General features: G+C 37.9%; 1 protein-coding gene across 1 annotated transcript in view; it reads left to right on the top strand.

Annotated features, from left to right (window-relative positions):
• ARHGAP18 (Rho GTPase activating protein 18) overlaps positions 1–17,833 on the top strand; it is a 122,289-nt gene that overhangs the window by 59,713 nt on the left and 44,743 nt on the right. Inside the window, exons 2-5 of the mRNA XM_036316993.1 lie at positions 4,034–4,227; positions 7,599–7,834; positions 11,683–11,746; positions 16,277–16,455. Coding sequence (XP_036172886.1) covers positions 4,034–4,227; positions 7,599–7,834; positions 11,683–11,746; positions 16,277–16,455 — 673 coding nt within the window. The remainder of the gene's footprint in view (positions 1–4,033; positions 4,228–7,598; positions 7,835–11,682; positions 11,747–16,276; positions 16,456–17,833) is intronic.

Here is a 17,833-nt window from a genome sequence, read left to right as displayed (position 1 = left end):
CTTGTGAAGAGCATTTTGTGTCAGACCAGTTTACTATTCTCTGCGACAGAATAAATAACAGGCATTACTAATACTTTGAATAATATCGGTTCATTCGAAATTCACTGATCGGGTGAAAAATATCACAGGAAAAATAGGAGAAAATATACCTGGGGAAAAATATAGGGGCAAAAAGCGCCACAATGGATATTTTTTACCATTGAATTTTTAGAGAGAGTGGAAGGGGTGAGAGACACACATCGATTGGTAGACACACACCATCGATTGGTTGTCAGGAATGGAATCTACAACCCAGCTATGTGCCCTTGGCCGTTAATGGAACCCATGACCCTTCTGTCTGGGCTAATGTTCTAACCAGCAGGCAACACTGTGTAGGGCTAAAGCCTTATTTTTTAATAAACACAGAATGGGATCCTGCTATCAAGATGAAAAAGAAAGAGCATTTCCTGAATTAGGGTCTATAAAGTTAGCATTTGCTGGTGACAGTGCCCTTGGAGAAGGGACAAAGTGATAATACTGTGATGTGTTGAATGCTAGTTGCACAAGATCATGACTCTTGCAGTTACCTAGGAATCAACTTTTTTTAAGGACGGTGTCTAGTTTTGTCGGTAGTTGTCAAAGATAAGAAATGAGAGTGTTTGAAGAGTGGCCATGGGATTAGCACATAGGATTCTGGCGGGGGAGTGAGGGAGATAGAATGTAGAACAATCTTTGGCCAGTAAGTCAGGTGGGGGTGATTGGTAGTTGCCTGAGGTACAGGCTGTGTTTCTTCGATTTCAGCACCATGTGTTGGCTTGGATCTTTTGGAAATATAAAGTATTTTTGCTCTGTACTTCATTATATGTAGCAGATTTTTTTTTTTATGTTCTTGAACCCAATTTGCAGAATGAACGTGGTATCATATTACACACTTCTAAACACAGAGGAGAGAAAACTAGTTAACTGGCCCTTTTACCAGGACAGTTTTAAGAAGGGCCAGACTTTTAGTCATTGCCCGCCTGGAGTTCAAAAGTAGAGTATATTCTGAAAAGAAAAGAAGTGACATGACATGTTTATTGATGAAAATAGTAATTAAAGAATGTTCAGTTACATTTTTAGAGAAAATATAAAATGCATGGCATGCTGACATGACTATGAAGGGTTGTCTTATCTCCTCCCTACTCTGCATCCTCTATTATTTAAAAAAAAAAAAAAAAGGTTTTCTTGTAACATTTACCAATGATTAAAAAAAAAATCAATCTTTCCATGACTCAGTATCTTCTTCAGGTTTTCACAGAAAACCTATTCAGCTTTTGAATCTTATTAAAGTCCAAATATTGAGTGGATTCATCAGCACTAAGCGATTAGATTTTTGCGTTGTGTCTGTTGTGAAAGCAGGGCTTGATATAGAAGGTGTATTTATGTAACAATGCTGTTGCTCAATGCTCTTGCATTTTTCTGCACATGCTATCTTAATGGAAATTTACTGGAAAGTTCTTGCCAGAATAAACACATTCTTTCAGGAATGAGACTTAATGTAGTTTAAGTTCAACTGCACCTCCTTCCTGTGAGCAGATAAACCAAATTATTTGGCATTAGTCATTATACTTCACACATTCCACAGTACTTGTAGTCTCCCATGTGCTAAGGGTTGTAGAAGATAGGAATAAGGTAGACGATCTTTTTTTTTTTATATATATATATATTTCTTTATTGGTTTCAGAGAGGAAGGGAGAAGGAGAAAGAGATAGAAACATCAATGATGTGAGAGAATGATTGATCGGCTGCCTCCTGCACGCACCCCACTAGAGATTGAGCCTGCAACCCAGGCATGTTCCCTTGGCCAGAATCAACCTGGGACCTTTCAGTCCGCAGGCTGACGCTCTATCCACTGAGCCAAGCCAGCTAAGGCAAGGTAGACAATCTTATGTTATAGTGAAAGATAAAACAAAAACAAGGATGGTAAGGTCCCTATTGGAACATGAAATAAACCCAAAATGAATGTGGCAGACATTCTGTAAATTACCTTTAGCTACCTCAATGGAGCAGAATTAAGGAATATGAGTGACCCATAAAAGAGTTCAGCTGATGATCACAGAAATTATTTGTTTTAAAGAGAATGAGAGAGCTTTCTTATTCACATTTTCATTCGAGAAGCAGTGTGACCTCTCAAATGAGAACAATGACTTTATCGAGGCCACTTGGGTGAGAGAAGGGGAAGAGGCTGGGATACAGGGATGTAAACAGGACGGTTGGGGCAGGGAGGGAGGAAGTGGTCCTTGAATTAAGGGATGGGGGAGGCAAACAATGGACAATAGAGACTGGAGGAAAGAGATTCACAGAAAACATGCCCAGACTTCCTCCCGTTGGCCCTCGTCCTAACACTCATCCATCACCGCCCTCCATGGTTTCTGAGCTGAGATTATAGTGATTGTTCACTCATTAATGCAACCAGTGCATAATCACGGCAGAGAGAACCATCTCTCAAGGAATAAAACTAGACTATTAGCGTATTACATGTAAGTAGTCAGTTATAGTGCATTTATTTGCATCAATAGGCAATTAAATTCTTTGACTTTTTCTAAGAAACCGTTCAAATTTAATGGGTGTGTAGCTTTGATTAGAGTTTAGTGACCCCTCTCTCCCTTATGTAGTATTAAATCTGACTATTTAAAATAATTATAGGAAAGGCCAGTTTAAATGTAAAAATGTTCACACGCTATTAAAGAATTTCGTTTTATTGCATTTCTTTTTATTTTCTGTATGTGCAGTAAGTAAATCCAGTCTAGCAAAGTATTGCTTCCTAACATCTTCTTGGAAGATAAAAGAGCAATATGAAATTAGAATAACAAAACACCAGTTTACCAATTATTGTCCCCACTCAAATTGTACTTTTTAAAAATTATTGAATATAAAGGACAGGCACCATAAATGATAATTTTCCTCTTTTAAGTAATTAGGCTTTGTCCCTTTATCTCAATATAAGTAGTATGAAACAAGAATTTAAAATTTCTGTTATATGTGGGTTTTTATTATAAGGTCCTTTAATTAAATTTTAGTAGAAGGTGACATGTGAATTATAAAGAAAAATATAGTTAACTTAAAGTCATAAAAATACCTTTACTTATTCAATTTATCCTTTTCTCCATAGGTGATATTTGAAATAAATGTTTAAGTGGTAATCCTAGATATTCATTCAGAATTGCCCATAAGTTAATTTTTCCAAAAAATGAAGTTTCACCACTTTAAAAAATACATATCAGTAACGGGTACAAAAAAAGTTGCTTTCTAGCCTAGCCAATGTGGTTCAGTGATTGAGCATTGACCTAGGAACCAGGAGGTCATGGTTCAATTCCTGGTCAGGGCACATGCCCGGGTTTCTGGCTCAATCCCCAATAGGATTGAGTGTGCAGGAGGCAGGGAATCAATGATTCTCTCTCATAATTGATGTTTCTATCTCTCTGTCTCTGAAATCAATAAAACCATGGTGTTTTTTTTTTTTAAAAAAAGGTTGCTTTCTATAGAAAAATGAACTTAATATGTCATTCTTCTATTTATGTTTTGGTTCCAAAGTAAAATGTAAATTCAAATAGTACCTAATTAATTGATTTCAGATATTTGCTGCATAAAGGTGGGCCAAGTTTGGTTGACAGATATAAATGATAAACATGAAATACTGTGTACAAATTCAATTCCAATTTAATTAACTAATAGCCTCTAGTAAATATTTAACCTGTTGTTTTCTAAGAACAAAGTTTCAGGTATAAAGAAGTCAAAATAATTTAAGTGAAATGGAAATGAAAAAAATGATTTCTCACATTGCTATTTGTTCTTCACCATACTTTTTTGGGAGGTAAAGAATGAAACAGTTCCTTCTACAAGCATATTATAATTAGTAGCATCTCACGATAAATAGTTTCAAAATATATATCTCCGGTTTTATTAAGGAGAATTTAAGGAGTTTCCAAATTTTCAGCTCAGTGCTATGGTATTTTAGAAACTGTACTACTTCCTCATGCACTAACATGAACCATGTTTTCTTTTGAATTTATAGTCGCAGATATGGCCAGTACACCATGAACCAAGAAACCACACAAACGAAGGAGAAGCCTCCATTTGATCGATCGAATTCCCAAGATTCTTTGGATGAACTATCTATGGAGGACTATTGGAATGAAATAGACAATATCAAGAAATCTAGTGAGAACAGACAAGATCAAGAGGTGGTGGTTGTCAAAGAGCCTGATGGTAATAACAAACTAAATAAAACTTTTTTGGTTTGTATATGCATTTATGGGAGAATACATGGGAAGGAAGGGGAGGACAACAATAAAAAATTAAAGAGAGGGCAACCCAAGAAACATAATGCAGGTTGCCTTTCCACTTGAGAATTACCATCTGTGACAGATTTGTGGATGCAGCTGCCAAATGCAAGTGGCATCAGTAAATTCCTTTCGGCTTATAAGGCCACAATCTTGTTGGCTGAGCTCACTGTGTCATAGAATTTTAACGTTAGACTTGATCTCTGGAATCATCTAACCTCCCTTTGAATTCCTTCTGTGGTATCCTAGCCAAATGGTCACATGGCTTGTAGTGAGGGTAGATGCTCACGGAAAGCTCACTGCTTTGCAGTGGTATTGCTTTCCTCCCGTCAGTCAGCTTGAGTTGTTTTGATGTTCTCTATTTCATTGATTACAATCTGCTATACTCCCTTGGCCTCACATGCTGTAGTTTTGCTTTTCTGGGAGAGTAGAACAAGTCTATTCTATTTTTACATGATAGCCTTTCCAATGTTGGACGATAGCTATTTTGTTGCTCACCACGTCCTTTCTAGAAGGAAAAGAGATTCACATGAATTATTCCTTGTGGGTCTATCTTAGTCCTGATCATCTTACCTTTCAAAGTATAGTGCCCCAGATTGGATGCAATGCCATAGGTTTAACCAGCTAAACTAAGAGCATAGATTTGGACAGGGGAAGATGGAATTAGCGTTGTTTGTTTGTTTGATTTTTAGCCTCTGTATTTGTTTCTTTTTCATATTTGATCCATAATTTCTCTCAAGTCTCTTTCCAGCCATATTTCCCACAGTTTCCATTACTACACTTGATATTCTGAAAGAAACATGTAAAACTTTACTCCCCCTCCTTAAGTTTCTCACTATTTTTAGAAATAGGTTTTTATTCACTTTATAGTGAGAAGAAGAGAGAGGGAGAGAAAGAAAAATCCATGTGAGAAACATCAATTGGTTGCCTCTGTATGCACCCCCATAGGGGACTGAACTGGCAACCTGGGCATGTGCCCTAACTGGGAATCGAACCTGCGACCTTTTGGTGCAAGGGACACCGACACACCATACTACGTCTTTCAATCTTTTAAATTCAAGCAGTCATTAAGTTTCAATGTCCAATTTTGACATCTATTATAAAGAAGTTTTTTTTCTATGCCTTGGGCCATCCATAAGTTTGTAAGTACCTATGCCTTTGGTATATAAGTTGATATAAATGCCAAAAGGGTAAGAGCCACAGTCAGTGCCTCATGACCTACTAATAGTGATCTTCTTTTCAATGGAAGACTTCTTAACTAAATGACTAAGTACTGATTTGTTTAAGCAGAGAAATCTACCTTAACAGGTCTTTCGCCTTTGTTATAATATTGCTTGAAAAATTTACCAATAATATTTTTAAAAGAAAAATTGGAGACTTTTCTTTACATTTCTTAGATTTGTAAAAGAAAATTATAATCCATTCATTCCTTTGTTTGGGTTTTCTTTCATTTTTTTTTTTCTCACTTTACCAGCAAAGTCAGACTTATTTGTGATAACAGTATCTCAACCTTTCTGACCTGCTGAATAAGGAGAAAACATTCTACAGGAAACAGCATTCAGGCCTGATACATTCCCATGGGTCATTAGCTATTTAACAATTTTTTTTTTTTTTTACAGTGAGAGAATTCTTTTTTAAACTTTATCTTTATTATTAAAAGTATTACAAATGTCCCCTTTCTTCCTCCCATTGACCTCCTCCACCGGGCCTCCAGCCCCCGTCCCCCTATACCCCCGACAGGCCTTCACTGCAGTATTGTTTGTGTCTATGGGTTATGCATATATGCATATACATTATTTTTGATGCATCTCTTCCCGTTCACTCCCTCCCTGCCTCCCTCTGAAATTCATCAGTCTGTTCCATACTTCCATGTCTCTGGATCTATTTTGTTCATCAGTTTATTTTGTTCCTTAGATTCCACATCTTTTTCCAAGATGAAAATGATTTCATAGATTGTTGTTCATTATGTGATTAACAAGAAAAACTAGGAATGCTTTTAATGCCCGTGCCTTTTCTTTGACTTTAAATTGAGTTTTACCTCTACTTTTTAGTGGAACAAATGATTCAGTATCGTAATATTGTTTATCATGGCAGGATCAGCTTTTCCCCTGGCAATTTGGTTTTATACACCTTCCCGAGTTCTACCTTAACAGCATTAATAGTAACGGCTGACTTTATGTCAGTAGTAAAGAGTTTTTGTTGCTGGGCATGCAAAATGTCTGGCATTACATTATGTTTCTTGAAGCCAAGGTTATTAATACTTGATTTCTACCCTCAAGGAGTTTACATAGCGTAGAAGGATAGACAGGCGAAACTAGTCAGTGCTACATCATGTGATACAAGCTATAATGGAGCCCTGCAAAGCTCGTCCCATATAACATTCTCACGTTTGCTTAGGAGGCAGCCAGGACAGCTGTGCTGTAGGTTACAGATGAGAAAACGAAGTCAGCGTGAGGCTAAGTGACTGGTCCAAAGTGATGTGGCTACTGAGGTGCAGACATAGGTATGGATGCAGGATTTTTGTGTCCCAAGTAGTCAGTCTTTCACTTTCCTCTATACACGTCTTGTTCGGTGTGAATCTATTCTGTTTTTCTGTCATTTTTATTAGCTCTCAGACAATATTTGCGTTACTGTTTACATCCTGCTTTTAGTGGTTTAAGTTGATCTAGTTATGTAATTTGTTGCCTATAAGGTATTTTTGTTTGTTTGTTTGTTTTCTTCTTAAAATAGTGTGCTTTTTTTTTTTTTAATTTGTAGAAAACACGAGTCTGATGTGCTGACTAGGGGAATTAAAAATTTAATTTGAAATGGATTGGTCCTGATGTCCAGATGCTCTTTACTTCTTCGTCACACTCCCTGTCAGCAACAGTGAACAGAGAAAACAAACCTTCCCATCAATTAGCATTGACCTCGGGGGTGGTGCTTTAATGGATATCCCCAGTATTGACTTCCTTCTATATCTTGATGGAAATGTTATATTTTCATTGCTTGCTCCTCTCTGGAAAGGAACAGTATTATCTTCCCATAGTTAATCTGCAGAGAAGTTATGGAGGTTAATTACATGTGAAGCCATTTAAATTTTTTAATTGAGTATGTATGAAATGGATCTAAAACTTGATATCTTTGTAGCTGGAGTCTATGGCAGTTGTCCAAGTTTCAGATAATGATTGTTAGCACTGTGGTTCAGTTGCAATAGAATAGTTTCAGTAAGAGTTTTTGGGTTTTTTTAAAGCTTAAAAGAATATACAAGTTCTCATATTTTGGGATCATAAATATCATTTTTCTCTACTGTCTCAGAGGGCGAGCTGGAAGAAGAGTGGCTGAAGGAGGCTGGTTTGTCTAATCTTTTTGGAGAGTCTGCTGGAGATCCCCAAGAAAGCATGGTGTTTCTATCAACATTAACCCGGACCCAGGCAGCAGCTGTTCAGAAACGGGTAGAGACGGTCTCCCAGACCTTAAGGAAAAAGAACAAACAGTACCACATTCCTGACGTCAGAGACATATTTGCTCAACAGGCAGAGTCCAAGGAAAAAGTAGGTGGTGTTGGTTTTTTGTTGTTGTTTTGTTTTGATGTTAAAGCAAAGGAATAACTGCTTAGAATCAACTAGACCGATCCAGTTTAATTTAAATCATGGAAAACAGAATGAGCACATTACATGCCAGGCACGGGAGCTCTGTGTTGGCAGGGATCAAGGGGGACTTGATCCCTGTCCTTGTTCTAGGAGTGAATGCTGATGGGGCAGAAAATTAAACAAGTTACAATTCGGTCTGATCATCCTTGTGTGAGGTGTCCTTGGAGCATTAGGAGTGGCCCTACACCCCCGCCCACACCAGGCAACGTGACTACTAATTGTTACTGACAGAAAAGTAGGAGGTAGGCAGGGGATTCTCCCTCATCTGTTAACTCTTGTAGGAATGTTTGCTCTTTCCTAGACTCATTTGCTGATGATTGGAAGTGAGGCGTGAGGGAGCTAACTGCAGTGGAATTAGAAAGCGGGGACCCCGAAACATGAAATAACTTCCCTTTTGTAGCCAGCCCTTAGCACGGTGCCCAGCACATGGAAGATTTGATTAAAAATTTGTCAAGGTGATGAATTTATTGGTGGAAGCTGTTGGAGTCTGGTAGAAGCTGTGGGACTCGTGAATGAAACGATGTCAGGGAAGACATGGTAAAGTAGGAGACCTACATTGCTTAGAGCAGTGCTATGCAAAACAGCCAGTTGGTGGACTATGTAGAAAATAATATCTGTTCTTTCATCAGGAAAGTCTTAGTACCCGCTTCTCCCTTCTTCCCCCCGCCCCCCAAAAAACGTCACTGAACTAAATGATGCCTATTCTCAATGACACTGAATCGCTCCGGCCTAGAGAACCCAGTGGGGCAGTTGGAATGAGCGCGAACAAAAGGCATCATGAACAATGATTGCAGTGATAATAATAGCAATAATAATTGCTGCCACTACCGAACACTCACTGTGCTGACTACTTTCCTTGCCTTAACTAATTTATCTTTACAGCTGTCTTTTGGATAAATTTACCGTTTTCCTTCTACAGCTGAGGCTCATAAACTTTAAGTAACTTGCTCAATGTCCAGTAGATAGTAAACCCAAATTTGTTTGACTCTAGTATGTGTTTTTAACCACTATGCCTCCTGCTATATTTGGATTTCCATACATGCTTCTGATAGTAAGTAATCAGAACCTGAGACTATTTACACTATAAATAAAAATTACCAAAATTTCTGATTCTTGATAGACATGAGGGGATGAAAAGGCTTATATTTAAGGTAGTTTTCTTTCATGTAGAGGTTTTTTGCTTTGGGTAGACATTTCATTCTTCTAAGAAATCTTTGACAGCTGCAAATTTCTTCTCCATTTACATGGTCAATTGTGAATCAAATCCAGTCCTTTTTTAAAAAATAAAAATAAAAAAAATACTGTTATTGATATCAGAGAAGTAGGGAGAAGGAGAGATAGAAACATCAATGATGAGACAGAACCATTGACCAGCTGCCTCCTCCTGCACTCCCCACACTGGGGATGGAGCCCACAACCAGGCATGTGTCCTCTCTGGGAATCAAACCTTGATCTCCTGGCTCATAGGTCGACGCTCAACCACTGAGCCACGCCAGCCAGGCAAATCCAGTCCATTTTACAGTTTTGGGGTCACTGGATTGTTCCAGGCAGGAGTCTTGGGGCTGAGGCAGTCAAGCACTTGCTTATCCCCCACTGGTTATTTGGGGCATCCACTGGAATTGAACAACATAACTAGGTTTCCAGCTCTTAGAAAAATAAATGGTAAGGAACTATAGTATCACCAACAAAAGTAAGAGGAAGTCAAAGGGGGGAGGGGACAGAGAGCTGAGCCTGAGCAAAATACATACTGTGGGATTCATGCCAGTTTCCAAGAGGCTGTTGCTACTCGGTGCTAGAAGCAGGGTTTTTTTTTTAAAATATATTTTTATTGTTTTCAGAGAGGAAGGAAGAGGGAGAGAGATAGAAACATCCTCAATGAGAGAGAATCATGGATCGGCTGCCTCCTGCAAGTCCCCCACTGGGGATCAAGCCCACAACCTGAGCATGTGCCCTTGACCGGAATTGAACCTGGGACCTTTTAGTTTGCAGGCCGACGCTCTATCCACTGAGCCAAACTGGCTAGGGCAGAAGCAGGATTTTTCAGCAAATCCCTGGTAATGCCTAAATGACATGGTTTGAGTTCAAGGTAATTGGTAGATTGTATCATCTGAGGGAGTCATGTAATTTAAAATAACATTAACTTGCTTACACGGCATGTCTTTAATTGAAACTGCCGCCCATTAGAACCATATCCTCCTCCCCTCAAGCAAACGTGAGCCAGCCATCTTCACCTCGGTCCCTCTGTTCTCAAATAAGTCCATGTTCAGCTCTTCCATTTTAAATGCTTCCTCATGAAGCCCTTGCTGACACCAGGAAACATAATACAGAAATGAGTACCATCTGCACTGTCATCTTCAATTGCTGAGGAAAACAATTCCGACCACATGCTCTAAAATGTGTGTTCGTATGTACGATTAGGATCACTCACTGTGTTCACTGTGTTGTGGGGGGCTTGTGGGCGGAGGGAGGGGGGTGGTATTGCCCAATCCTGAGGGGAACTGGAGTGGGCCATGACCCGTCCCACGTCTGGGATTTGGGAATCGCCATACACGCTCCCGGGTGCCCTCGCCTCTAAGTCCTGCAGGAACGGTTTCAATGCACCTGACCCAGTGCGTTTCTAGACTCTTCTTTAGCCTGTAGGGAGGGAGGCTCCTTGGCTCACAGCTTGAGGAGAGATGTATGGTGAGGGTGACCCCAAAGGCTACCTTCTTTTGTGTAGAGGTGAAAATCCGATCGAATGATTATTTTTAGACATCTTTCCTAGAATCAGGACCCCTCTTCCTAATTCTGAGCTCCTTCTGGAGCCGCCCTGGCCACACTCACTGGTGAGGAGGGTCAGCAGGTTTGACTGTGTTCGTAAGCCCTTGGAGAGCTGCATTCCTCAGATATCACTGCCCCAACCTCTTAAAAAAAGGGGTTCCTGTGAATATCTGTTCTCTTAATACCTGTTTGGTAATTTAGTTTTAATTTATCTCACATTTATCGCTAGCTCTTTATAAATTAGAAGATTTCTATTTTATTACCCACCTGTCACCCTGTAATTTTGTTTCATAATAATAGCCTTATTGAGATATAGTGCACATGCCATCCCATCCATCCAATAACTAGTAAAGTCTACAATTCAGTGCTTTTTAGTATATTCACATATTTGCAGCCATCACACCATCAATTTTAGTACATTTCCATCATTCCCCAAAGAAAGCCTGTAACCTTTAGCAGTCTTTCCTTATATTTCCCTCTTTGCCCCTAGGCAACCACTTATCTGTTTTCTGTCTCTCTGGTTTACTTTTTCTGGATATTTCATAGAAATGGAATCATATAATATATGGCCTTTATGGCTGGTAACTTTCACAATGTTTTCAAGGTTCATCTATGCTGTAGCGTGCATTGGTCCTCCATCGAATAATATCCCACCGTGTGGATAGACCATTTCGTTTGTGTATTCATCAACTGATGGATATCACTGGCTTTTTGATTTGTTTGTCTTTTCCCCTCAACTAAACAATGGCCTCCTTGATAACAAGGACATTCTTGACATTCCTCATGTTCCCCATGGTGCTTAGTATTGTATCTTACAAGTTGTGGGTAATCGAATATTTATTGATTATAACCATAGTACATTTTCCCCTGTGATTGCTATAATTCTGAATACATTTCTTATTTCTAAAGGTTAGTAATGGAATTATTTACAATACCAGTTTTCTGGTTGTGAGTTGGAGATGACTAAATGGCCCATTTTCTATCTTTAGGCTCCAGATGGCACTGAATCACAGTCAGCCAGAACAAATGAAAACAAATACCAAGGAAAAGATGGTATGTTGGACCTGTTCGCTTGTATTTTCCCGTTTATTAGTATAACAAACAGAGACAGCCTTTTAAAACATTCACTTTCAGTTCTAGTAAGAAAATTTTAGTAAAGTAGTGATATAAAGTACCCAAGTAGTTAGTTACAGAAGGCTGAGCACCTAGTGAGCCTTTGATGATGATGGTAATGCTGATTGGTTAATGTTTGTGTGTTTATCTGTTCTAACATCTCCATACTTAGTCACTTTCCCTGAAAGCTTACCATGTGCCAGGTACTGTATGGAGATGTTTACCTAATTTAATACACTCAAGAACTCTATGCAGTAGGTATTGTTTTTAACCCATTTTACAGATGAGAGAACTGGTAAAGTCACTTTCCCAAAGCTATACAGCTAACAGGTGGAGCAGTGAATTTGAAGCCTTGTTTTCAAATCATAAGTTCTTAATTCATGAATGGATTACTTTTCAGAAAGTTTAGAGAATATTTAAAAAATGTTTAAGATATTTTGGATAATTGATTATAATTCTCCTTTATACTTTTCCTCTTTTATATCTGTTATTTGAAAAGTGGATTAGAAATTCAAGGAATGGATGAAAATGAATATTAAGACTTTATTAGTACTTATCAAGAAAGAATTTATAACTATTTCATTTATTTGCAAAAAAGGAATAATGTTCTAAATTAAAGTAACGGACTTAAACTTAAAACTTTGATTTTTTAATGTGTTGTTATTTAGAAACTTAACAAAGGCCGTCTGTGGCTGCGGATTCTAACTCGGGGCTTGATCTTTTCTTTCGTTTATGTTCTTAAGACCCGGGGCCTGAAATGTTCATGCCATTAGTAGTGTTATGTTTGGATTGGAAATTGTTGGGCAGGAGTATCAGGTAGACTGTGGAAGACTGGGAAAGGTTCCCAAATGTCCTGTAAAAATCAGGAGTTAGTCCAAGATTATATGAGGCATTTTGAAATCTTGGAGCATCCAGTGTCTGTATTTTTTCATTCTTCCATACTTTTCTGAGAACTCTTCTGCACCCCTGTCTCTCTCTCTCTCTCTCTCTCTCACACACACACACATCTGTATATATGTAAATGTGTGTATGCACACAAACATGTCTATATATTTATATCTATAAAAACACTTTTACTGTTGTGTGGAGGTTTCTTTAGTTGCATGTGTTTCTTTTTTGTTGTTGTTGTTGTTTTTTATCAGATTGAATTACTAGATGTTTCCCCAAGTCTACATGCCAGCAAACATTGAAATGGCAAACAAACTGGAATCCCCAGTGCTGGCTGGCTAGAGAGCTTGGTCATGAAGAGAGACAGATGAACCTTTGTGCCAGTGTCAATATGCTTTAGGCTTTGGGCAACAGTGACTGGCGGTCGCTAAATGAACACTGAGGAAAATACTGTCTTTTCTTGATGTTTTCCTCCCTTGCCAGAGATGGTGATGTAGGCTATGTACACAGAAGTCCTGGAGGCCAAGTTCATTATAGGAGCACTTTCCAGCCTGGCTTGCAGCAGGCGGGTGAAGTGTGGCAAACTTGCTGCCTGATTTACATCTGCTTTTGCTGGAATGTGATGAAGTGGGCAGAGAGCCTCCCATCAGAATAATAAGAGACCGGGTGCAATGCCATCCAAGTCACTGAGTATTTACTGCTGCGCCTGTTCTGGGCAGTGCCATGCTCTTTCGCTAGCCAGTGCATTAGCCAGTGTTATGCAAACACTGGAAGGTTCTAGATGAAATGCATGGAAAACATTGTCTAGAGTTCGAGCGTGGAGCTCTGTTCTGCTTGAAACCTGAAGGCGTGTATGACACAGTCTATTGTAAATGTTTTCGCTACACTTGGGCTTTTATAAAAACATGTTCAGTCAAAGATACTTACTCCAAATGAGAAAGTTATAAAGTGGTAATGTTGCAAGGGTTGTCACATTTCAAATTAATCTACTGCTAAGTATCAATCTTAACATCACATCAAATTATACAACTCTATGCACATGAAAGACCCAGTGTTTAATACATGCATTTAGATATATTCATAATGCCCTAATAATTTTTAAACTTTCATAGTAATATGTAGATTTTCTTATTTTCATTTTTTTATTTCCATAGAGGAAGGTAAATTCTTTTTAAAAATAAAGGCACTTGGGATATTTTGGACAATTAAAAAACTTGGAGGAGTTTTGTAAAATGTTTGTAACTTCGTGCAATTGACCAAAGCCAAAGGAGAATAGGTTAAAGAAATTATAGTATTTATACTGAGGACTTGAAGAGCCAGAGGTTTATCTCAGCATTCTCTTAACTTTAAAAAATATATTTTATTGATTTCAGAGAGGAAGGTGGGGGGGGGGGGAGAGAGAGAGAGAGAGAGAGAGAGAGAGAGAGAGAGAGAGAATGATGATGATGAGAGAGAATCACTGATCGGCTGCCTCCAGCATGCCTCACACTGGGGATCAAGCTCACAACCTCAGCATGTGCCATGACTGTGATCTCCTGGTTCATAGATCAATGCTCAACCACTGAGCCATGCTGGCCGGGCTTAACTTTTCTTTTTGAGAATCGATAATTGATTCATAGATACTTTGTCAACCAATTAATTATTCATTTCTTGTAGTGGCATCCTTACATTACCCCTGCAGCTGTTTTTCCTACTATCTTCCCTATATTGATTTACCATTTTAACCTTTATGCTTTTATGTATGGTTGTTTTTTTTTTGCCATGTTTTAGAGGAAATTTATGTTTTAACTGTATTATAACTTAATTATAAAATTTCTACTCAGTTTTGAATTCGGTACAGGCGATTTCATGGTTGGGAGGCGGTATTTATTGTAACTCTAACCTGGGGGTATTGAAGAGAAAAGGGAATAGTTTTAAAATTCTTGCCCATAAACGTCACATTCTGGAAAGGCAGCTTCTAATTTAAGAAAATGGCTAATCTTTTTCCTCTTAAAATGGTTTCCTAAGAAACCAACCTATATAGTCACAGCAAAACATAAAGCAGTCTAAACCAGTGGGGAAATAAAATTGGGCTTTGACATTTAACTCACTTTAGAAATTAATTGAATGAAGATCCGGTTATTCAAATTAAAAAGAAATTGTCACAGGCTATTGAAAAGCATAAAATGTGGCATAGATGACAGCAGATAAATACTATCATGGAGCTTCACGTTTATTCTTATTTTTGGAATTGATATAGGTAAATGTTTAGTTACTTTCTTAGCTGTGAGAGGCCACCTGGACCAGGTATATAATTTGTGGGGCCCAGTGCAAATTGAAAATGAAGGGCTTCTTGTTCAAATTTTAAGAGCAAGAACATCAATCCCAGCGCAGGGCCCTTCTGTGTGAGGGCTCAGGTCACATGACCATGAAGCCAGCCAGCTTGTTGAGTGGGAGTGAATCAGACTAGATGTACATTTATTCTTCATTTTCTTTTGAGTAAAACAATTTTTTTTTAAAATTTAAAGACTATAAATATATTTTTCTGAAGGTAGAATACTTTTAATAAAATGTACATATGACATATTTATTATGTTTTAACATTAACTTTAACTTTTATCACCTTGTTATATTAGTATGTAATATGTAAATGTACTGTGTAAGTTTGTTTTGTAATTCAGTTCTGCTCCCCATGAATTAAAAATCTACAATGAGAAAATAAAAGCAATCCTGTCATTGGTTCTAGGGTTTTTAAAATGTGAGTTGCATTAAAGCCAAAAACTTACAAAATAGTAAAATTTAGAAATGTTTTCTCCAAAGTTTAAAGCTGGTGTTTTCAGCAGAGGCTTTAAAATATGTTTTTTTCCCTGTAGAATTAACATCAAACAAACAAAAATGTTAAGCTTATTATACTTTGCAATGTTGATGTAAATGTCTGAAAGTTATTTGACTAGGTTTATAGTTGTAGGACCTTTTAGTCTTTCATAGAATCAGATGCAAAAACCTATTGATTCCTGTACCAGGAGCCTCTAGGCCTGACTCCCACAGTGATAAGCTTTTGGCAGTATTTATTGTTTTGAAATTTTTACTATGATAGATAGATAACATTCCAGAATGAAAAAATGCAGGGCGTGGAAGTGGTCTTATTCCAGGAATCTGTTCTACTGTGAGGAAATTAAATAGCATCTTGCTACTTCTAAGACAGATTACAACTAACCTAAATAAAACAATGATGAAGTCCATTCAATTTTTGTGAGGTTTTTCATTCAGAATTTGAGATTGTCCAGCAATGTTTTGGAAGTGAACTCAGGCTACAAACTGGCCCTTCAAAGAAAGATTTCTCAACTGAACTGTGAATTTTTGGCCACCCCATTTCTCCTTTTACACCCCCCCCCCCCCACCCCCCCCCCCCCCCCCCCCCCAACACACACACCATTGGTAGGATTCTTGAGTATACTTTTTAGTATTAAAATAGCCATTAATTATTGCCTGTAGTAAATTGTACTTTTCCCAAAGGTTTTTATATAGTCAATGTATTAGAAGTAAAAATCAATCAATCAATACATAAAGCATATGATTTGGGTCTTTTGTTTTTACCCCCAGACCAGGCATCTAGCCTAGTTGTTGGTGAAAAGAAGCTGATGCCACTGGTGCCCGAGGAGGCACCTGCCTCTGAAACAGATATCAACCTGGAGGTGTCATTTGCAGAGCAAGCTGTCAATCAGAAAGAGAGCTCCAAGGATAGGACCCAGAAGAGCAAATGCAACGATGTGTCGTTACTTGTACGTATGCACTATTCAGATGTCACTAAACAGAGTTTGTTTTTAATTAGCCTTTTATTTTGAAAATTTCAAGCCTATAGAAAAGTTGCAAGAATGGTATAGCAAATACCCAAACAGCCTTCATGTAGATTCATTCAACAGTTAACATTTTATAACCTTGGCTTTCTCTCTTTCTGCATCTACCTAGGTATTGGTTGTGTTTATCTGATAAGATAAACACTAACTTTTTTAAAGCTTAACAAAACACAATTTCAAAATACTTAAGAAATTGAATGATAAAACAGAATTATATGTACTAGGATGTATGGTTATATTCAAATTTTCCTAATTGTCACATTTTCCTTTATAGTTTCTCCCTTCCTCACCCCATCTGGATTCAAACAAAGGTTATATGTTGCACTTGGTGCCATTTTGTGTGTGTGTGTGTGTGTGTGCGCGCGCGCGTGCGTGTGCTTTAATCTAAATCAGGTGACCTGTTTTTTGTTTTAATATTTTTGAAGAGTCCAAATCAGATTTCTGATTTTGTCTGTTTTTTTTTTTTAATGACTAAATTCTGTTTAAACATTTTTGACTACACTTCTGCTTCGATGATGTTTATGCCTCCTATTGCATCATCACAAGGGCATGGTGTTAGATGGTTCCTTTATTGGGGATAGAATATAACTTTGCCTATGTGCAGTCAATATTAATTTATGGTCCTTGAGATTGTGTGAACATTCTATTTGTCAGTGATAAGCTATCCCCCAGAGGTCTCACCATACATTTGTCATCCTTGCCTGAGACAATAACAAAACTGGTGTTTGAGAAATACTCATTTTCTAATTCTGTGACAATTCTACATTGATTGGCTGGCAATCTACTATAATAATTGATCTCCTGTTTTTCTTTTTGTTATTGAATATCACTATGGGCTGAAGGTTCCCGTTTTTATTCAGTGTTTTATAAATCACTACTAATCACTACTTTTCTTTGCTGTCCAAATTTACCCAACTTTGACCAATAGGAGCCCTTTGAGCTGGTTCCTATGTCATTTTAACCTGCCCTCATCATTCATTTATGACTTTCTTTCTCGTACAAGATGTCCCAGGCTCACCCTGTAGTCTTCTCCCCTCAGAGTTGACAGAATCCATTTCTTCAAGGAGGACTGGTTTCTTTTATTGATAGATTGTATTTCAAAACCAAGCTGCAGGTACTGAGTGTTCACAATGCTACTGAATGCCTTAGTTTTTTAAGTATTTATTTTGTAAAATTTTCCATATGCAAACATTAAAAAGAATAGTGTGATGAACCCCCGCATACTCATCACCTACCCTGACATTTATTAACACCTGGCTAGTCCTGCCCTATCCATACCCATAATCAGTTTCCTATTTTCTAT

This window comes from Myotis myotis, unplaced genomic scaffold, assembly GCF_014108235.1.
Source record: "Myotis myotis isolate mMyoMyo1 unplaced genomic scaffold, mMyoMyo1.p scaffold_m19_p_7, whole genome shotgun sequence".
Classification (NCBI taxonomy): domain Eukaryota; kingdom Metazoa; phylum Chordata; class Mammalia; order Chiroptera; family Vespertilionidae; genus Myotis; species Myotis myotis.
Note: the sequence above shows the minus strand (reverse complement) of the source record. Positions and strands in the feature narration are given on the sequence as shown.